The sequence below is a fragment of the Oncorhynchus clarkii genome, chromosome 19, assembly GCF_045791955.1.
Source record: "Oncorhynchus clarkii lewisi isolate Uvic-CL-2024 chromosome 19, UVic_Ocla_1.0, whole genome shotgun sequence".
Taxonomy (NCBI): domain Eukaryota; kingdom Metazoa; phylum Chordata; class Actinopteri; order Salmoniformes; family Salmonidae; genus Oncorhynchus; species Oncorhynchus clarkii.
The window spans coordinates 7,282,450-7,304,855 of NC_092165.1; the positions used below are offsets into that span (position 1 = coordinate 7,282,450).

Sequence of the window (22,406 nt, forward strand, 5' to 3'; positions counted from 1 at the left end):
TGATCCAGCTTGTGTCCAGAGCACACAATGTGCTCTACTTTTATAGGAAGGGGAACAGGTCTGCTTAATCACTTCGCTAACCTGAAAGTAACCAGACAAACGGAATCTATCCAGGAGTATATTCAATGCAATAGCAACACAGGGCTATCTTCACCCTGTTACACTCCCCCTGTCCTTTCAGCTTCCTGCAGTTTTGTTTACTCTGTACATCAACATGTTCAGGAGCTCCAGGACTACAAACATGGGTCATTATAATGTCCATACAATAGATTTTACACTTCACGCTTGCTCCAAGTGGATATTGAGGGTTGGGTAGGCTTAACCAGTGAGGATGCAATGGCAAAAGACACCACCGGGGCTCTCGTCTCTCTTAATGAATCCGATTGGTCGAGGAGTTTTTGAGTGACAGCTGGTTGAACCACTGAAAAGGTCCTTGATTATCTTTTGGGACCCATGTAGGAGATCAAGTGCTAAATATGAGCATTTGATATTGTGTTCATACTGTATGTAACTCGACAACAAAGACTGACTGTCAAAGATAATAAAGTAACTTGATTGGTGATACAGTAAACTCCTGATCCAGTGTGCTGAATGTAATGATGGTTCGGGACTGTTGAGAATCTTTGCAGTAAATCAAAGCATGAAAATATCTGTAGCAGTTAAGAAGAATATACTTGGGTGACATCACTTCCAGTCTTGTCAACTTGAACTGTTAGAGCCTTATTTCCTGCACAAACCTTCAAAATAGTCGACAGGTCTACCATCTCTTCTGTCTGGTACTACAGTGGGGGCCTAAAATTATTGACACCCTTGATGAGCAATAACGACAGTGTAAAATAAATAATTAAAATACTGAGCTATATTGTATGGTCAAAAAAATTGCACAATTATATTATTTCATACTAATACAATTAGTAATCAGAGAACTATATTTTGTTTAACAAGTACTGTTTATTTTTCTCAAAAAGGTAAGGGTCAAAGTGATTGACTCCCCTAAAGATTCTACCCAATAAAGTAGTCCAAAGTATTTTTGACTACTTTATAGTATTTGGTCCCATATTCTTAGCATGCAATGACAACATCAAGCTTGTGACTCTACACACTTGTTGGATGCATAAGCAGTTTGTTTAGGTTGTGTTATAGATGATTTTGTGCCCAATAGAAATGAATGGTAAATAATGTATTGTGTCATTTTGGAGTCACTTTTATTTACTTTGTGTTCTTTCTTCTTTTTATATCGTGTGTTTTTGTTCTACCTTGTTATTTTTAGTATTACATTGTTATTGATTACTGCATTGTTGGGGTTAGAGCTTGAAGGGAAAGTTATTTTAATGTACTTGTGCATGTGACATAAAAAATTGAAACTACCGGTCATTTCCATCCTCTAACCGGGACGCTGGGACAGTTGCATCTATAATCTAAACCAGCACCTTTATCAGAGACCACCACATGGTGACACTCTTTTTCACAGTTTGTTTCTCACACACACTGACTACATTTTACAAGTTCGTATAGGCTAATAACCAGTTATTCTCGTGTTTCGGTAGCCTAAAGGAAAACAGTGACATTTTGAGGAAAGACATGCTTAAAGAAAGAAGAGTAAGCATTTAGGAGTAATGATGAACCCAGACACTGCCACCGTGTTTTCGGATAGACCTGCATCAAACAAAACACAGAACGATTTGATTGAAGCATTTTCTAATGTAAGGACAGACGGATGGACTTCATTTACACGTACAGGTAGACCTAAACGCATTTCCCAGGGATAGGTTACTGTTGACATTGTGACCTGTTGTCTTTGCTGCTCATTTCAGATCGATCCGTGTTGGATAAAGCTACAGGATCCAACGTTTTTTAGGGTGATCTGGTGTTGGATGTGCGATGCTCCTCTTTCGTGTTTGATGATACCCCGTGATAAGACGACGCAATCTGACTCCATAAAGATGAATAGTAAAGTGCAACCGAGACTCTTAAAGAGCTACAGGAACAGACTATCAAGAAAGGTCTGAGAATTGTCTATCAAAGGCAAATGGGTTTAATATCATTGTAAAAATGAACGATTGCATTACAAGGCAATACTGCAGCAGAGTGACATTGAGTGATCCTGGGACGGCCTCTTCGTCTCAATAGTATGTCTCTTGGTACACCCAACCTGAAAGAAGAGACAATTCCCGAGAGAAGAAACAAATTAGTTCGATTTCATCTTGCCACACTGCAAATCTCCACGAGACAAATGATAAAATACCGCACTCCCAATCTTACATGTCATTGTCACGCTCTTGTACAATAATTGACAGTGACGGCCAATTGTCGGCGTTAACTTAAAAACTTGTTGTCGTCTGTAGACCCTGAGCACGTACCTCCTGAGTTACGTCGCATGATGTATTTTCGAACCTCATCATAGATGAAGATGAGCAGGGTGTAGGGAAAGGCACATACCCACCAGAAAGGCCTGAGGAAAAAGACAAGGAAATAGAAAATAAAAAGATTTGAGGTAAAAGTGAATGAAAGACAAGTGGAAAAGAGGAAAGGAAAATAAAAAAGAGAATAAATTGAACGTAAATCTGGGAGCTGCATTTTCTCTCTTGGTTGGCCAGTAAACCCCATTACACTGGAGCTGTATTTACTCTCTTGGTTGTGTAGTAAACCCCATTACACTGGAGCTGTATTTACTCTCTTGGTTGGGTAGTAAACCCCATTACACTGGAGCTGTATTTACTCTCTTGGTTGGGTAGTAAACCCCATTACACTGGAGCTGTATTTACTCTCTTGGTTGGGCAGTAAACCCCATTACACTGGAGCTGTATTTACTCTCTTGGTTGGGCAGTAAACCCCATTACACTGGAGCTGTATTTACTCTCTTGGTTGGGCAGTAAACCCCATTACACTGGAGCTGTATTTACTCTCTTGGTTGGGCAGTAAACCCCATTACACTGGAGCTGCATTTTCTCTCTTGGTTGGCCAGTAAACCCCATTACACTGGAGCTGTATTTACTCTCTTGGTTGGGTAGTAAACCCCATTACACTGGAGCTGTATTTACTCTCTTGGTTGGGTAGTAAACCCCATTACACTGGAGCTGTATTTACTCTCTTGGTTGGGGCCAGTAAACCCCAGGAGCTAGTATTTACTCTCTTGGTTGGCCAGTAAACCCCATTACACTGGAGCTGTATTTACTCTCTTGGTTGGCCAGTAAACCCCATTACACTGGAGCTGTATTTACTCTCTTGGTTGGCCAGTAAACCCCATTACACTGGAGCTGTATTTACTCTCTTGGTTGGAGCTGTATTTTCAGTAAACCCCATTACACTGGAGCTGTATTTACTCTCTTGGGAGCTAGTAAACCCCATTACACTGGAGCTGTATTTACTCTCTTGGTTGGCCAGTAAACCCCAGGAGCTGTATTTAACCCCATTACACTGGAGCTGTATTTACTCTCTTGGTTGGCCAGCAGTAAACCCCATTACACTGGAGCTGTATTTACTCTCTTGGTTGGGCAGTAAACCCCATTACACTGGAGCTGTATTTACTCTCTTGGTTGTGTAGTAAACTTACACTGGAGCTGTATTTACTCTCTTGGTTGGGTAGTAAACCCCATTACACTGGAGCTGTATTTACTCTCTTGTTGGGCAGTAAACCCCATTACACTGGAGCTGTATTTACTCTCTTGGTTGGGCAGTAAACCCCATTACACTGGAGCTTGGTTGGGCAGTAAACCCCATTACACTGGAGCTGTATTTACTCTCTTGGTTGGTAAACCCCATTACACTGGAGCTGTATTTACTCTCTTGGTTGGGCAGTAAACCCCATTACACTGGAGCTGTATTTACTCTCTTGGTTGGCCAGTAAACCCCATTACACTGGAGCTGTATTTACTCTCTTGGTTGGGTAGTAAACCCCATTACACTGGAGCTGTATTTACTCTCTTGGTTGGCCAGTAAACCCCATTACACTGGAGCTGTATTTACTCTCTTGGTTGGGCAGTAAACCCCATTACACTGGAGCTGTATTTACTCTCTTGGTTGGGTAGTAAACCCCATTACACTGGAGCTGTATTTTCTCTCTTGGTTGGCCAGTAAACCCCATTACACTGGAGCTGTATTTACTCTCTTGGTTGGGTAGTAAACTCTAAACCCCATTACACTGGAGCTGTATTTACTCTCTTGGTTGGGTAGTAAACCCCATTGGAGCTGTATTTACTCTCTTGGTTGGGCAGTAAACCCCATTACACTGGAGCTGTATTTACTCTCTTGGTTGGGCAGTAAACCCCATTACACTGGAGCTGTATTTACTCTCTTGGTTGGGCAGTAAACCCCAGTAAACCCCATTACACTGGAGCTGTATTTACTCTCTTGGTTGGGTAAGTAAACCCCATTACACTGGAGCTGTATTTACTCTCTTGGTTGGGTAGTAAACCCCACCCCATTACACTGGAGCTGTATTTACTCTCTTGGTTGGGCAGTAAACCCCATTACACTGGAGCTGTATTTACTCTCTTGGTTGGGTAGTAAACCCCATTACACTGGAGCTGTATTTACTCTCTTGGTTGGGCAGTAAACCCCATTACACTGGAGCTGTATTTACTCTCTTGGGGGCAGTAAACCCCATTACACTGGAGCTGTATTTACTCTCTTGGTTGGGCAGTAAACAGGAGCTGTACCCCATTACACTGGAGCTGTATTTACTCTCTCTGGTTGGGGAGCTGTATTTACTCTCTTGGTTGGGCAGTAAACCCCATTACACTGGAGCTGTATTTACTCTCTTGGTTGGGCAGTAAACCCCATTACACTGGAGCTGTATTTACTCTCTTGGTTGGGTAGTAAACCCCATTACACTGGAGCTGTATTTACTCTCTTGGTTGGGCAGTAAACCCCATTACACTGGAGCTGTATTTACTCTCTTGGTTGGGCAGTATTTACTCTCTTGGTTGGGTAGTAAACAGTAAACCCCATTACACTGGAGCTGTATTTACTCTCTTGGTTGGGCCCCATTACACTGGAGCTGTATTTACTCTCTTGGTTGGGCAGTAAACCCCAACCCCATTACACTGGAGCTGTATTTACTCTCTTGGTTGGGCAGTAAACCCCATTACACTGGAGCTGTATTTACTCTCTTGGTTGGGTAGTAAACCCCATTACACTGGAGCTGTATTTACTCTCTTGGTTGGGGAGCTGTATTTACTCTCTTGGTTGGGCAGTAAACCCCATTACACTGGAGCTGTATTTACTCTCTTGGTTGGCCAGTAAACCCCAGTAAACCCCATTACACTGGAGCTGTATTTACTCTCTTGGTTGGCCAGTAAACCCCATTACACTGGAGCTGTATTTACTCTCTTGGTTGGGCTCTTACACTGGAGCTGTTGGGGGTAGTAAACCCCATTACACTGGAGCTGTATTTTCTCTCTTGGTTGGCCAGTAAACCCCATTACACTGGAGCTGTATTTACTCTCTTGGTTGGGTAGTAAACCCCATTACACTGGAGCTGTATTTACTCTCTTGGTTGGCCAGTAAACCCCATTACACTGGAGCTGTATTTACTCTCTTGGTTGGGTAGTAAACCCCATTACACTGGAGCCCCATTACACTGGAGCTGTATTTACTCTCTTGGTTGGGTAGTAAACCCCATTACACTGGAGCTGTATTTACTCTCTTGGTTGGGCACCCCATTACACTGTATTTACTCTCTTGGTTGGGCAGCCCCATTACACTGGAGCTGTATTTACTCTCTTGGTTGGCCAGTAAACCCCATTACACTGGAGCTGTATTTTCTCTCTTGGTTGGGCAGTAAACCCCATTACACTGGAGCTGTATTTACTCTCTTGGTTGGGCAGTAAACCCCATTACACTGGAGCTGTATTTACTCTCTTGCCCCATTACACTGGAGCTGTATTTACTCTCTTGGTTGGGCAGTAAACCCCATTACACTGGAGCTGTATTTACTCTCTTGAGCCCCATTACACTGGAGCTGTATTTACTCTCTTGGTTGGCCCCCATTACACTGGAGCTGTATTTACTCTCTTGGTTGGGCAGTAAACCCCATTACACTGGAGCTGTATTTTCTCTCTTGGTTGGGCAGTAAACCCCATTACACTGGAGCTGTATTTACTCTCTTGGTTGGGCATTACACTGGAGCTGTATTTACTCTCTTGGTTGGGCACCCCACTGGAGCTGTATTTACACCCCATTACACTGGAGCTGTATTTTCTTTACCCCATTACACTGGAGCTGTATTTACTCTCTTGGTTGGGCAGTAAACCCCATTACACTGGAGCTGTATTTACTCTCTTGGTTGGGTAGTAAACCCCATTACACTGGAGCTGTATTTACTCTCTTGGTTGGGCAGTAAACCCCATTACACTGGAGCTGTATTTACTCTCTTGGTTGGGGAGCTGTAGTAAACCCCATTACACTGGAGCTGTATTTACTCTCTTGGTTGGGCAGTAAGTAAACCCCATTACACTGGTTGGGGGCAGTAGTAAACCCCATTACACTGGAGCTGTATTTACTCTCTTGGTTGGGCAGTAAACCCCATTACACTGGAGCTGTATTTACTCTCTTGGTTGGGCAGTAAACCCCATTTACACTGGAGCTCTCTTGGTTGGGCAGTAAACCCCATTACACTGGAGCTGTATTTACTCTCTTGGTTGGGCAGTAAACCCCATTACACTGGAGCTGTATTTACTCTCTTGGTTGGGCAGTAAACCCCATTACACTGGAGCTGTATTTACTCTCTTGGTTGGGCAGTAAACCCCATTACACTGGAGCTGTATTTACTCTCTTGGTTGGGGGTAGTAAACCCCATTACACTGGAGCTGTATTTACTCTCTTGGTTGGGCAGTAAACCCCATTACACTGGAGCTGTATTTACTCTCTTGGTTGGGCAGTAAACCCCATTACACTGGAGCTGTATTTACTCTCTTGGTTGGGCAGTAAACCCCATTACACTGGAGCTGTATTTACTCTCTTGGTTGGGCAGTAAACCCCATTACACTGGAGCTGTATTTACTCTCTTGGTTGGGCAGTAAACCCCATTACACTGGAGCTGTATTTACTCTCTTGGTTGGGCAGTAAACCCCATTACACTGGTTGGGCAGTAAACCCCATTACACTGGAGCTGTATTTACTCTCTTGGTTGGGTAGTAAACCCCATTACACTGGAGCTGTATTTACTCTCTTGGTTGGGCAGTAAACCCCATTACACTGGAGCTGTATTTACTCTCTTGGTTGGGCAGTAAACCCCATTACACTGGAGCTGTATTTACTCTCTTGGTTGGGCAGTAAACCCCATTACACTGGAGCTGTATTTACTCTCTTGGTTGGGCAGTAAACCCCATTACACTGGAGCTGTATTTACTCTCTTGGTTGGGCAGTAAACCCCATTACACTGGAGCTGTATTTTCTCTCTTGGTTGGGTAGTAAACCCCATTACACTGGAGCTGCATTTTCTCTCTTGGTTGGGCAGTAAACCCCATTACATTGGAGGTAGCTAGTGAGCCCTAACTGATCCTGTGAGAGCGCAGTAGTTTCCGCCCTTTATAATATCCACCCATTTTCCACCTCATCTTTTAAAACAGAGGGTGATCTTTGTTCCAAGTTGGTATACAGAAGAGCATAACATAATCTGAAGGGTCTATTGCTCACTTGAGTGGGTACATTCTGATGGCAATGTCCATTCCAGGGCAGTAGGACAGGAAGAGAGCCAGGGCGGATTCTGAACAAAGTCCGAAGATGAGAACACGGTTCCTGAGGTGGGAGGAAAAACAAATTCATTTTGATGGATTTAAAACCAAAAGGGTGGATATTGATTTTTGAAGTGAGTCGCAGGGCTGTATGAACGTGTGTGTGTGTGTGTGTGTCTTAGGACCCAGACCACGGAGATCGATGTGTGTACTTACTTCATTAGTCCCTGCTGAAAGAAGGAGTTCTTCCTGGTCTTACAGACGATCAATACTGCCCACTGTGCAATCACAACAGCGGCGAAGTACGCTGTGTGGCAAGTGAACTCAATTATCTTTCTGCTCTCATATGTCTGAAGGAAGAGGGGAGAGAGAGAGAGGGGGGAGTGAGAGAGAGAGAGGGGGAGAGAGAGAGAGCAAGAGGGGGAGCGAGAGGGGAAGAGATGTGGGTAGATAGGGAAACAGAGGGGAGAAGGAGGAACGTGTTTATTACAATGTTACTAAATGTGTGGTGAGAATGTGAGCAAGCGATAGCAGTGGAATCCACAAGTGCACAAATGGAAGAATAGTAGCAAGCTGTCTACGAAGCCCAAAGCACGGAGAGGACGTTGGGGGTTGTGTGGTGCAGGGCCGAGGCTACAGACCTGTCTCTCTGGCAGTGACTGTTCGTCCACTGACTATCTGAAATGCAAGCTGTGCAACAACCCTGATCCATAATCCCAGCCATGACTTCCAAACTTTTTTTAATACTATATCACATTTATTGATTTATTTAGTTTTCTTGAATTTCCTGATGGAATAAACTTACTGGAATGAACAAAATCTAAAAAATGGGAGAGACTGAAAAAGTTCAAATGGAGAACTCATCACACAAGAAGGTACTCAAAACAAGGCTAATGCTAATCCCTTCATATAAATGTAATAGAACAGGCTAGGAGCTATAAACCTGGCAATTTGACTGGTAAACTGATGCCAGCCCATCTATTATGCCATCATTGACTTGAATGGAGATGCCCTTTCTATTCATTATATTTCTATGAATCCGTTAGTAAGATAGCAGTACTCAGTAGCAGTACTCACCCACTGCTGGCCGTAGCTGTCCTCCAAGTCGTTGATATACTGGTTTTCCCAGTCCAAACGGATTCCTAGCAAGTCCATGGGATAGAACCCGTTCTCAGCCATGATTACAAAGTATGTGAAGAAGCCGGCTGCGGCCAGCATCACTCCTGTGAAGAGGAAAAAGGAGGAGCGCATTTGGTAACACTTTATTTGGATAGTCTGTAGAGCATCCACAGATGGACTATCTACAGACTAACATCAGTAACATTTCAAATAACTATCTACTAACCCTAGCCCTAACCATAACTTTACCTTACCCTAACCATGGTAAGCAGTTGCTAATCAACTGTTAGTCTGTTGATAGTATGATGTTTTGTTGATAACAGATGGACTATCCTAATAAAGTTTGACCAAGTATTTTGTCAGTGAAGACGCATTGATCAGATTGTAAATGTCCTATGAAACAGACTGGTCAACATGCCTTACCAAATTGACCATAGGCCACACTAATGAGTCTCTCGTTCACCAGTCGGTCTGTTTTGGGGTTCCGTGGCTGTCTCTTCATGATGTCGTTCTCAGCTTGTTCATAGGCCAGGGAGATAGCGGGGATCTTGAAGGTAACAATGGGAAAAGATCACCCGAATTAGAAACATATCGTTGGTCACTTCGATGTTTGTGAGAATATCTTCTGAACAACCTCTGAAATGACCACGGACATTGTTCGTGGTGATGCACCAGAACACATGATCAGATTGTTCACTAAGGAGGAATATCCACATCTGAAAGACCCACCATGTCAGTTCCCAGGTCGATGCAGAGGATGGTGACGGTCCCTAGGGCCAGTGGAATGTTGGCGAGGAGCAAGAAGAGGAAGGGGGTCATCTCTGGAATTTTACTGGACAGGGTGTAGGTGATGGACTTCTTCAAGTTGTCAAAGATCAGACGGCCTGGGGGGAAATAGAGGATGGACGGGATAGTCAGGGTGATGACAGAAGGATGGAAAGACACAGCAGATTGATAATCATCGGCAGAGCTCCTCATACCCTCTTCAACACCAGTCACGATGGAGGCAAAGTTGTCATCCAGGAGGATCATGTCTGCAGCCTGCTTGGAGACGTCAGATCCAGCGATACCCATAGCAACACCGATGTCAGCCTTCCTCAGAGCAGGGGAATCGTTCACACCATCCCCTGTCACAGCCACAATGGCCCCCTGTGGATAAGTAAGAGAGGTGTTTAGTAGGATCGGACCCTTTTTTCAATTTTCTCCTAAAATGACATTCCCAAATCTAACTGCCTGGAGCTCAGGCCTGGAGCTCAGGACCTGAAGCAAGGATATGCATATTCTTGATACAATTTGAAAGGAAACACTTTGAAGTTTGTGTAAATGTGAATGAATGTAGGAGAATAAAACACATTAGATCTGGTAAAAAATAATACAAACAAAAAAACATGCATTTTTTGTATTTTTTCTGTACCATCATCTTTGAAAGAGAAAGGCCATAATGTATTATTCTAGCCCAGTCGCAATTTAGATTTTGGCCACTAGATGGCAGCATTGTATGTGCAAAGTTTTAGACTGATCAAATGAACCATTGTATTTTTGTTTAAAATGTTGTATAAGACTGCCCAAATGTGCCTAATAATAGTTTAATAATAACTTTCAAGTTCATAACTGTGCGCTATCCTCAAACAATAGCATGGTATTATTTCATTGTAATAGCTACTGTAAATTGGACAGTGTAGTTAGATTAACAAAAATGTAAGCTTTCTTCCAAAATCAGATATGTCTATGTCCTTGGAAATGTTCTTGTTACTTACAACCTCATGCTAATCGCATTAGCCTATGTTAGCTCAACCATCCCATGAGGAACCCACCAATCCTGTAGAGGTTAAAGATCCTGACTGACTCATAAGCATGGATTCATTAACTCAATAGTACCTGACGCTGGCAACCCTCCACAATAATCAGTTTCTGCTGAGGAGAAGTTCTGGCAAACACAATCTCAGTGTGATCCTTCAGGATGTCATCCAACTCTTCGGGGGTCATGTCCTTCAGCTCTCCACCGTGGACAACACAGGCCTTGGCATCTCTGCATGGCACAAAGACGGAAAGCTAAAATATAAGCTAAATATAACTGGCTTGTATTTTTCACAAAACAGCTAAATATAGGTTTCTGTCACTCCTCTTTAAGTGTAGACAGTGTGATGACATACACTGAAATGTTCCCGAACAAACTGCAACATACCTTGGGTTGACCTCAGAAACTGGGATTTTCAGACGAGCAGCAATTTCCTCAACAGTCTCGTTGCCCTCAGAGATGATGCCCACACCCTTGGCAATGGCCTTCGCAGTGATGGGATGATCCCCAGTGACCATGATAACCTAAGGGTAGGACGGGAAGTTGAGTGGCCTGTTCACAGTGGCTGCTATGTGTGATGGCCGAAGAGTCTTGAGTTTACTATGATTTTGCCATACCTTGATTCCAGCACACCTGCACTTGCCCACAGCGTCAGGCACAGCAGCACGGGGAGGGTCAATCATGGACATGAGGCCAACGAAGCACAGATTCTCAGTGGGAAAGTTCACATCTTCACAGTCAAAGTCAAAGCCTTCTGGAAACTGGTCATCAGGGAGCTGGAAATGGCAGAAACCTGGAAAGGACGCAGAGGCAGAAACAACCTAGAACAAATTCTGCATGTTCAAGACTGTAAATTAGCTCCCAAACCTTTGGATGAATATGTTTCCATGTTGGTGTGCCCTCTTACCCAGCACTCTCTCTCCCAGTCCTCCTAGCGCTTCGTAGGCTTTCTGAAATGATTCCTTTATCTCGTCATCCAGAGGATGTTCTTTGCCTTGGAGCAAGATGGTGGAGCAGCTGTCCAGGATCCTCTCAGGGGCTCCCTTCATCACCAGCAGATGATTGGACTCGCCGGCCATGTTGTTCTCATGAATGGAGAGCTAGTGGAAGATGAGATGACACCATGAAGAGGGCTGACTTTATTTTAAATAACTCAGAAGGGTACCAGTGAGCCTGGTAAAGTAAAGTTACGGCTACTTATTGGATATAGATACCCAGTAGCAGTTACAAGCTGACTGGATATAGATACCCAGTAGTAGTAACAAGCTGACTGGATATAGATACCCAGTAGCAGTTACAAGCTGACTGGATATAGATACCCAGTAGTAGTAACAAGCTGACTGGATATAGATACCCAGTAGCAGTAACAAGCTGACTGGATATAGATACCCAGTAGTAGTAACAAGCTGACTGGATATAGATACCCAGTAGCAGTTACAAGCTGACTGGATATAGATACCCAGTAGCAGTAACAAGCTGACTGGATATAGATACCCAGTAGTAGTAACAAGCTGACTGGATATAGATACCCAGTAGCAGTTACAAGCTGACTGGTTGTAGATACCCAGTAGTAGTTACAAGCTGACTGGATATAGATACCCAGTAGCAGTTACAAGCTGACTGGATATAGATACCCAGTAGCAGTTACAAGCTGACTGGATATAGATACCCAGTAGCAGTTACAAGCTGACTGGATATAGATACCCAGTAGCAGTTACAAGCTGACTGGATATAGATACCCAGTAGCAGTTACAAGCTGACTGGATATAGATACCCAGTAGCAGTTACAAGCTGACTGGATATAGATACCCAGTAGCAGTTACAAGATGACTGGATATAGATACCCAGTAGCAGTAACAAGCTGACTGGATGTAGATACCCAGCAGCAGTTCCAAGCTGATTGAGAAAAGCCATCCATGATTTTAAGTCCATCACACCATATTTTCGATCTCAGTAGTAAGAATGTAGTACATATTTCCGTTTTTACTTCCATAGTTTTTTCCCCCATAGTTTTGTTCCTGTGAAGCACATTGTGTTGCATTCCATGTCTGACATGTGCTGTGTAAATAAAGCTTGATTAGATTTGATTGACCACGTGGTTACCTGGTATTTGTTGGTGGAGTTGAAGGGGATCTCAACGACTTTGCTGTACTTTTCTCTCATGTCTTTGACAGACCCACAGCACAGCTCGATACACTTCAGCAGGGCAGTCTCTGAGGCATCACCGCTCACATCTCTCTTGAGGATAGGTACGTTGTTCTGTTCGGCCAGGAAGACGGCTCGGTTGCACAGGCCAGCGACTCTAGCCAGGGCAGCCCAGGTGGCAGAGCTTTTGTCGAAAGAGGTACCACTCTGGTTCTCTGTGGTGTCAGCGTCATGGATCTGGTTGTCGAACCACATGTGAGCCACAGTCATTCTGTTCTGGGTCAGGGTGCCAGTCTTGTCGGAGCAGATTGTGGAGGTGGACCCCAAGGTCTCCACAGCTTCCAGATTCTTCACCAGGCAGTTCTTCTTGGCCATACGCTTGGCAGTCAGAGTTAGACACACCTAAGATGGAAATCCATAGCAGAGGGTTAAATAATAGAAAATTAGACAAAATATGTTTTGTTGTTGTAACAGAAAACATATTTTGTCAAATGTTGTATACATTTTTTTCATTAAGTTTTTGTTAAACATGACTTTTCATCAGCACTCACAGTTACAGTAGCCAGGAGACCCTCTGGCACATTAGCGACGATGATTCCAATGAGGAAGATGATGGATGGCAGCCATCCATAGCCCAGAATGACGGAGAGGATTAAGAAAGTCACACCGAAGAAGACAGACACACCGGTGATGATTTCAATGAAGTGATCAATTTCAATTCCGAGAGGCGTCTGCCCACTTTCCAGACTCATGGCTAACGCGGCGATACGACCCATGATAGTGTGGTCACCAGTGTTGATGACGATACCTCTGGCAGTTCCTGGAAGGGTCAAAAATGTTGTATATGGTTTAGAACAGGGTTCTCCAACTGGCGGCCTGTGCGCCGAATTTGGAACGCGGGTGGTTTCATTTTGCCTTCCCATGATATATATATATATATATATATATATATATATATAACAAAATTGTTAAAATAATATATAAAAAAACATTATAATATATATATATATATATAAATAAATATTTATAATAAATATATATAATATAAAAAATCAATAAATAAATATAGATATTTGGGGGGGAGGGCATTTTCATTGTTGGACATAAAACTAAAATTTAAACCCCCAGGAAATCAGCTCCAAGTGATTTTAATTTGGGAAATATGTTCACAAGTATTCCCACACATAATAGAGAGACACGTGATCATATACAAATCTAAGCAAGGTTTGAAATGATGATGTTTTAGGCAAAAATGATATATGTTTGGGCTTCTTGCAGCCAATTATGTTCTGGCTCCCTGACCATCTGCCCAAGAACAAAAATTGATGATTTGATGATTCCTAGTTTAGAATCACAAAGAGACAATTTAACACTTTTCAAATGCCTCCCTTTCCTACCCACATCTCAGTAGTTGGTATTCAGACTTACTTTATGGAGGCCTTAACAAGGTTTCCTTGCGAGCACTGAATACATGTAATTAAACCTCAGAAAACACACCCACTTGGTGGCCTACCAATTCAATCAGGGAGTTTTTGTTTAATTCGTTTTTCTGTTAATTTATCTAAAGTAATCTCTTTAAATACCTGTGTACCTTATATTTGAATTTGATTGCCACAAGACTTGATTGTAGAGAATGTGTTGAGAATATAGAACGATAGAGACGAATATGTGTTTTCAAGGCTGTTTCAGAACCCATGTGTACATTTTAAAACACTGATTTTACACATTATTTGTGTTTAGGGAATAATCATGAATCCTACTTCATGGAAAAATAAAGCCTTTATGTACAAATAAAGGTGTTTTGATTCATTTTGAAAGTTGCCACATTCAGTTAATCAATGGTAACGTTGAAAATAGTCTAACCTATAATAGTTGTATAATTATAATATGGAGAATAGTATAAAATAGTATGATATAATAAATATACCCTAATTTCCCGCACTGATCATGGAACTGTGCAAAGTGTTGCACTGTGCGTCAAGATCCATGTATCGGTTACAGCTCCAGAATGATTTAACAGGCCTATAAGCCCCCGATTTATTTTTACTACAATTTGTATTGGGCCTTCATGAAATAGTATACACTATTACTTGACCCTCAGCCACAGACACAAAGACGTGACAGCGTTTTCAGATGAATGCGAGAAAGGTAGGCTAAATCAAAAGATGTGATGGAATGATACGAATGTAGAGAAGGGAACGAACACTAAATATACCTGGTTATTATGTACAGTCACCAACCGATAGTGGCTAATAAAAAAACAAGAAACGTTGGAGCATATGTTTAAAACATCCTAAAGGACACAAAGGTTACATTTGGCGCCACTCTTTACCTTGTCATCCCATTTGGCGCGTGTCTCCAAATTTAACCCCTGCAAGTTATAAGGCCATACAATAAAAAAATCTGCATAAACGGCACATATTTCATACTTCACTGCGGGGATTACTCATTTACCTAGCTCTTATCAATTAGCTCTTGTCAATTTATAAATTACAGTGCATGGAGAATGCTGTTACTTCTATCGGGAAAAAATAAAGTAGATGCTTTTCCACTTATAACCGGCATGTTTGCTCGACCTTATTAATGGTGATGGAATTATTTGGGTATTAAATCAAGGTCAGACACACCTCCGACACACCTCAATTTCTGGCGTTTCCCACGTGCTTAAATTCAATGGCAGAATACAAACAGAATAGAAACAAATAAACAGTGCATACAAAATGAATAAAGTTCAATACACGCGCTTTTAACTCCGGTCTGAATCCCCTCTTAAAATAATGAATATATACAAGAAATTTGAAATATTCAATAATTGCAGATAGTTACAGAAGGTACTTTACCTTCAACACAGTTGGTAGAGAAGAAGGCAATGTTCCTGGTTTCCAGGGGGTTGTCATTGCTAAAATCGGGACTACGAGTTTGGGGCTCAGATTCACCAGTGAGGGAGGAGTTGTCCACCTAAGTGGGGAAGGATAATTGTGTCAATACAACAACGAATGAATTACATTTACGCGTCTGACACGTGACTTAATGTTTTTTTAAGTATCCACCTTGCAGCCGCTGGCAGAGACAATACGCAAATCAGCTGGTATCCTATCTCCGCCTTTCACCTCCACTATATCGCCAACCACCACTTCTTCAGTGTTGATGTTCTTCTTCTCACCGTCACGGACAACCAGGGCTTGCTACAAGGAAGATGACACGATTAACATCCGTACACGCAACTATATGATAGAGTTCTTCTCAGAGGAGTTGGAAAAGGCAGAAATCTAACCTGCGGGACCAGGTTTTTGAAGGAGTCCATGATCTTTGAGCTCTTGGCTTCTTGGTAGTAGGAGAAACAACCGGTGATAATGACAACAACAGCGAGCACAAGGCCCAGGTACAACTGTTAAAGAAGAGGCAGAATTATTATGAGAATATTGTGTTATCATTAAGTAGGAAAAGCCTTTCAGGCACTGGAGGCTTCATCTCAGATTATCTCTGAATTCTATGATTGTATGATTCTCACATTAGCATTGGTCGGCTCTTCCTCTGAGGTGACCTGGATAATGTGGGCTATGAAGCAGAGCACAGCTCCGATCCACAGCAGCATGCAGAACCCGCCAAAGAGCTGCTTGCAGAACTTCACCCACTCAGGGGTAGTGCGGGGAGGAGTCAGGGTGTTTGGGCCATCGCGAAGAAGGATCTCCTTAGCCCGAACCGAGGATAGACCCTAGGTGGGGGAAGAAGGAGAGAGGGAAAATGTAAAGTGAAGGGGAAAGGAGGAGGGAGGGAAGGAGGAAAGAGAAGGGAAAGGAGGAAGGAGGGAAGGAGGAAAGAGAATGGAAAGGAGGAGGGAGGGAAGGAGGAAAGAGAAGGGAAATGAGGAGGGAGGGAAGGAGGAAAGAGAAGGGAAAGGAGGAGGGAGGGAAGGAGGAAAGAGAAGGGAAAGGAGGAGGGAGGGAAGGAAGGAGGAAAGAGAAGGGAAAGGAGGAGGGAGGGAAGGAGGAAAGAGAAGGGAAAGGAGGAGGGAGGGAAGGAGGACAGAGAAGGGAAAGGAGGAGGGAGGGAAGGAGGAAAGAGAAGGGAAAGGAGGAGGGAGGGAAGGAGGAAAGAGAAGGGGAGGAGGGAGGGAAGGAGGACAGAGAAGGGAAAGGAGGAGGGAGGGAAGGAGGAAAGAGAAGGGAAAGGAGGAGGGAGGGAAGGAGGAAAGAGAAGGGAAAGGAGGAGGGAGGGAAGGAGGAAAGAGAAGGGAAAGGAGGAGGGAGGGAAGGAGGAAAGAGAAGGAAAGGAGGAGGGAGGGAAGGAGGAAAGAGAAGGGAAAGGAGGTGGGAGGGAAGGAGGAAAGAGAAGGGAAAGGAGGAGGGAGGGAAGGAAGGAGGAAAGAGAAGGGAAAGGAGGAGGGAGGGAAGGAGGAAAGATAAGGGAAAGGAGGAGGGAGGGAAGGAGGAGGGAGGGAGGGAAGGAGGAAAGAGAAGGGAAAGGAGGAGGGAGGGAAGGAAGGAGGAAAGAGAAGGGAAAGGAGGAGGGAGGGAAGGAAGGAGGAAAGAGAAGGGAAAGGAGGAGGGAGGGAAAGAGAAGGGAAAGGAGGGAGGGAGGGAAGGAGGAAAGAGAAGGGAGGGAAGGAAGGAGGAAAGAGAAGGGAAAGGAGGAGGGAGGGAAGGAGGAAAGAGAAGGGAAGGAGGAGGGAGGGAAGGAGGAAAGAGAAGGGAAGGAGGAGGGAGGGAGGGAAGGAGGAAAGAGAAGGGAAAGGAGGAGGGAGGGAGGGAAGGAGGAAAGAGAAGGGAAAGGAGGGAGGGAGGGAAGGAAGGAGGAAAGAGAAGGGAAAGGAGGAGGGAGGGAAGGAAGGAGGAAAGAGAAGGGAAAGGAGGAGGGAGGGAAGGAGGAGGAAAGAGAAGGGAAAGGAGGAGGGAGGGAAGGAGGAAAGAGAAGGGAAAGGAGGAGGGAGGGAGGGAAAGAGGACAGAGAAGGGAAAGGAGGAGGGAGGGAAGGAGGAAAGAGAAGGGAAAGGAGGAGGGAGGGAAGGAGGAAAGAGAAGGGAAAGGAGGAGGGAGGGAAGGAGGAAAGAGAAGGGAAAGGAGGAGGGAGGGAAAGGAGGAAAGAGAAGGGAAAGGAGGAGGGAGGGAGGGAAGGAGGAAAGAGAAGGGAAAGGAGGAAGGAGGGAAGGAGGAAAGAGAAGGGAAAGGAGGAGGGAGGGAGGGAGGGAAGGAGGAAAGAGAAGGGAAAGGAGGAGGGAGGGAAGGAGGAAAGAGAAGGGAAAGGAGGAGAGAGGGAAGGAGGAAAGAGAAGGGAAAGGAGGAGGGAGGGAAGGAGGAAAGAGAAGGGAACGGAGGAGGGAGGGAAGGAAGGAAGAAAGAGAAGGGAAAGCAGGAGGGAGGGAAGGAGGAAAGAGAAGGGAAAGGAGGAGGGAGGGAAGGAGGGAAAGAGAAGGGAAAGGAGGAGGGAGGGAAGGAAGGAGGAAAGAGAAGGGAAAGGAGGAGGGAGGGAAGGAAGGAAGAAGGGAAAGGAGGAGGGAGGGAAAGAGAAGGGAAAGGAGGGAGGGAGGGAAGGAGGAAAGAGAAGGGAGGGAAGGAAGGAGGAAAGAGAAGGGAAAGGAGGAGAGAGGGAAGGAGGAAAGAGAAGGGAAGGAGGAGGGAGGGAAGGAGGAAAGAGAAGGGAAGGAGGAGGGAGGGAGGGAAGGAGGAAAGAGAAGGGAAAGGAGGAGGGAGGGAGGGAAGGAGGAAAGAGAAGGGAAAGGAGGAGGGAGGGAAGGAGGAAAGAGAAGGGAAAGGAGGAGGGAGGGAGGGAAGGAGGAAAGAGAAGGGAAAGGAGGAGGGAGGGAAGGAAGGAGGAAAGAGAAGGGAAAGGAGGAGGGAGGGAAGGAGGAAAGAGAAGGGAAAGGAGGAGGGAGGGAGGGAAGGAGGAAAGAGAAGGGAAAGGAGGATGGAGGGAAGGAAGGAGGAAAGAGAAGGGAAAGGAGGAGGGAGGGAAGGAGGAAAGAGAAGGGAAAGGAGGAGGGAGGGAAGGAGGAAAGAGAAGGGAAGGAGGAGGGAGGGAGGGAAGGAGGAAAGAGAAGGGAAAGGAGGAGGGAGGGAAGGAGGAAAGAGCAAGGCACAAAATAAGCAAAGGCATGTCACACAATCTGAAAATATGTTTTACTCCAAACTCTGTGTAAACTTTAGGAAGATATAGATATGTTTCATATGTTATGATTCAGTGTTAGATAGTGATGCCATCTTGACATAGAAGGCAGAAGTTCTACCAACGCAAATTACAGTCAGCTTTCATCCGTAGGAGCTACTGATCCAACTGGTTGTCAATGTTACAAACGGAGGCACACATGAACACACATGAACAAACATAAACACACATGAACAAACATGAACACACATAGATATTCACTCACCCTGGCTAAGTCTGTGCCGTATTTCCTGTTAAGCTCATCCAAGGTCAACTTGTGGTCATCCTAAATCAGAGAGAGAGAGAGAGAGAGAGAGAGAGAGAGAGAGAGAGAGAGAGAGAGAGAGAGAGAGAGAGAGAGAGAGAGAGAGAGAGAGAGAGAGAGAGAGAGAGAGAGAGAGAGAGAGAGAGAGAGAGAGAGAGAGAGAGAGAGAGAGAGAGAGAGAGAGAGAGAGAGAGAGAGAGAGAGAGAGAGAGAGCTTGTTGTTCTTTAATCTTTCCACATTGGTAGAAGTAAACAGAACATTTAGTGATGAAACACATTTCTCCAATAGTTTGAACTGATTCTATGAATGACAAGGTTATGCAGCATAGATTTGACTCTAAACCATAGAAGAGTCATTGGTTTGTGTATGATGGATGGAATTGCGCTGATTCGTGACTGAATCCATTACTGAATATTACCTTCTGCCCTAAATAAGTACTGCACAGTGCACGTATCCGTTTTCCTATTTCGCTACATGTAAGAAAGCAGTTTCCAACGATAGGCTACTGTTTCTCTCAAGTTTAAACACAGGCTATTGGGGTTTTAGAACTGCCCCCAAGACTCACTGCAGAGTGAAATTAAGTAAATGAAAATGCAAATGAGTGCCCAAATGCAAATCTAGAAACCAAAGAGCTTTATACAGGCTTGATAGGTTGTGTGCTGCACCTTTTCTGGCCCGCGGAGATGAATAGGCTTACACTGTAAAGGGGTTGCCGTGAATTTTACAGTAACTTACAGGCAGCTAGTGGTAAGTTACTGTATTTAATATTGCCTACTGTAATATGAATAAAGTACCAAAGCAAGTACTGTGTAATGACAGTAAAATATCATAGAATTTACTCTATTATACGGTTAAAAATAAAACATTTTATTGTCACACACTGGACAGGTTCAGTGAAATGTGTTGTTTTACAGTTATATATACAGTTAAAGTTGGAAATGTGTGAAAAACAGTGAATACTACTGACTGTAATTGGAATGAATGAAATTAATTGAGGGGAGAAGGGGTTTGTATTTCACAGTGTTTTACACGACATGGGATTGGTACAAGCAGGTTAGCTGTTAGGTAGTGCTTACACATTACAGCATATCAATTCATATTTTGTGTTTCATATCATTAGCACTTCTAGAGGCCTTAACAAAGGTTTCCAAACGGTCAGCGACTACAGACCAAAATGACATGGCAAAATGCTGAACCAGTAAAGGTTTCCAAACGGTCAGCGACTACAGGGCAAAATGACATGGCAAAATGCTGAACCAGTAAAGGTTTCCAAACGGTCAGCGACTACAGGGCAAAATGACATGGCAAAATGCTGAACCAGTAAAGGTTTCCAAACGGTCAGCGACTACAGGGCAAAATGACATGGCAAAATGCTGAACCAGTAAAGGTTTCCAAACGGTCAGCGACTACAGACCAAAATGACATGGCAAAATGCTCAACCAGTAAAGGTTTCCAAACGGTCAGCGACTACAGGGCAAAATGACATGGCAAAATGCTGAACCAGTAAAGGTTTCCAAACGGTCAGCGACTACAGACCAAAATGACATGGCAAAATGCTGAACCAGTAAAGGTTTAAGGCTTTACTGCCACTTCAGTATGTTCCCTATCCATCTGAAATGGTTGGGGCGCTACTACCACACACCAGTTAAATCTGTACAGCGTTCTCGATAACGGATGCAACTAATACAGCCTCTTACAAGGCAAGCCTCAAAATATGGTAATGAGCCAGGAACAACAATACCATGCACCCACTAGTGGTCAAAACGTTTTAGGAGCTCCAACATTCTTTTGAAGTCTGAACGGATCATTTCTCACTTATGGGTGGCCCACAATGCAATATTGGGGAATGGAATTGGCCGAGTATATGCATATGAAATACTGTTGTTGTTAATAAAGTCAAATAAGTGTAGTGTTTTTGTGAACATTACTGTAGTATTTTCTACAGTGTTAAAAAACAAACAATAATACTGTCATATTTTTCTATAGCATTCTACAGTATACTACAACATTCTACAGTAAGTACTACAAATGATCGAGGGATACTACAGTGTACAGTATAGTATTCTACAGTTTAATGTAGAATTCTATAGTTAGAACTGTAGTATTCTACAGTCAACTGTTGTCTTTTTTCATGTGGGAAAAAAAAAGTTTTTTCGTTACAGTGTACTATGCACCTTTGTCTTTTCTTATAGAAAACACAAACATTTTGAAGCTTTGTCATTGTATATATTTTAAAGAAATTGCATATGGATTCATGTGCACTGTCCGTGTCATCTAAATTAGATGAATAAATGAATAAATAATCAGTTTTCCTCACCAGGTCAACTTCCTTTTTCAGGTCATCCTTATCCATCTTCTCCTTGGCTTTCTTCACCTGCTTTTCACTCTTCTTCTTTCCATCGTCCTCGGAGGTCGCCGCCAGTTTATAATCATCTTTCCCCTTCTGTATGTCAAAACACACGTTAATGATGAGAAGCTGTAAACTATCAATGTGCCTCTTTGCTAATCGGGTCTAGAAATTCCATTTAGAAATGTATAAAATCCCCTTAAGAAGCAGCAATTAACATGAAATATAGAGATTTTTTTTTGCAAGTATGAACTATAAAATAACATATTTTTAGTTAAGATGAAAGTAAACACACAATAAGTCTATTAAAATCCTGATAATCCAAAGTGCAATGCAGACTTACTACAAGCCCCATTCTTGCACCGCTGTCTCAATCCCAGTGGTTTTGTGAAGATCATTTATTTCCTCCTTATCCTGAGAAACTCCACCTGTTGCACGTCTACACCTGCCTCTCTCCCTCTTTCTCCACGTCTCGAGGCAACCAAGAGCTCCCTGGGTAGCTAACTGAGGATTGAATATTTATATGGTTTACCTGGCCAAGGGGAGGTGCACAGGAGGAATGAATCAGATGTGTGGAGAAGGGACCGAGGATGGGAGGGGTTGTGGAGAAGAAGTTGGATCTGTGCCAATCTTCACCTGTACAGCTAGGTCATTTTGACCATGAGCCCCCATAAAGAAAGCATCCCTGTCGGAAGTTGATGGTACTCACAATAAACAAATGGGTTCAAAATAACACAACCAGTGACCCAACCATTTGCCACTATAGTACCTACAATACCATGTGTATGTAGGTAGTTGGAAGTTGAAAGTACTCACAATAAACAAATGGGTTAAAAATAATCCAACTATGGGTCACTTTAGCACCTACCACATGTAGATATTTGAGTAGCAATCTGAAAAATCTTCAAAATGTT

General features: G+C 43.5%; 1 protein-coding gene across 2 annotated transcripts; it reads right to left on the reverse strand.

The window, feature by feature from the left end:
- Nucleotides 1–1,244: 1,244 nt before the first annotated feature.
- LOC139374677 (sodium/potassium-transporting ATPase subunit alpha-1-like) lies at nucleotides 1,245–21,986 on the reverse strand. Of its 2 annotated transcripts, XM_071115737.1 has the most exons (21): nucleotides 21,836–21,986; nucleotides 21,463–21,588; nucleotides 19,106–19,165; nucleotides 16,250–16,453; nucleotides 16,013–16,126; nucleotides 15,789–15,923; nucleotides 15,579–15,696; nucleotides 13,290–13,558; nucleotides 12,697–13,140; nucleotides 11,501–11,693; nucleotides 11,211–11,386; nucleotides 10,981–11,117; nucleotides 10,674–10,824; nucleotides 9,776–9,944; nucleotides 9,525–9,679; nucleotides 9,219–9,342; nucleotides 8,754–8,899; nucleotides 7,893–8,026; nucleotides 7,639–7,740; nucleotides 2,361–2,452; nucleotides 1,245–2,152 (listed from the first exon to the last, which is right to left on the reverse strand). In XM_071115737.1, the coding sequence occupies exons 1-21, from the start codon at nucleotides 21,845–21,847 to the stop codon at nucleotides 2,124–2,126; spliced, it is 3,090 nt and encodes a 1,029-aa protein (XP_070971838.1). In that variant the 5' UTR covers nucleotides 21,848–21,986; the 3' UTR covers nucleotides 1,245–2,123. The 2 variants fall into 2 exon arrangements, with proteins under 2 accessions (XP_070971838.1, XP_070971837.1); XM_071115736.1 differs by lacking the exon at nucleotides 1,245–2,152 and having other exon boundaries at nucleotides 2,278–2,452; nucleotides 21,836–21,967.
- Between the last annotated feature and the right edge of the window lie 420 nt (nucleotides 21,987–22,406).

Coding starts and splice junctions, on each gene's coding strand:
- LOC139374677 (XM_071115736.1), bottom strand. Junction 16,454..19,105: donor ACGGCACAGACTTAGCCAGG/GTGAGTGAATAT, acceptor TCCCCCACCTAG/GGTCTATCCTCGGTTCGGGC. Junction 11,118..11,210: donor GCAGGTGTGCTGGAATCAAG/GTATGGCAAAAT, acceptor TCCTACCCTTAG/GTTATCATGGTCACTGGGGA.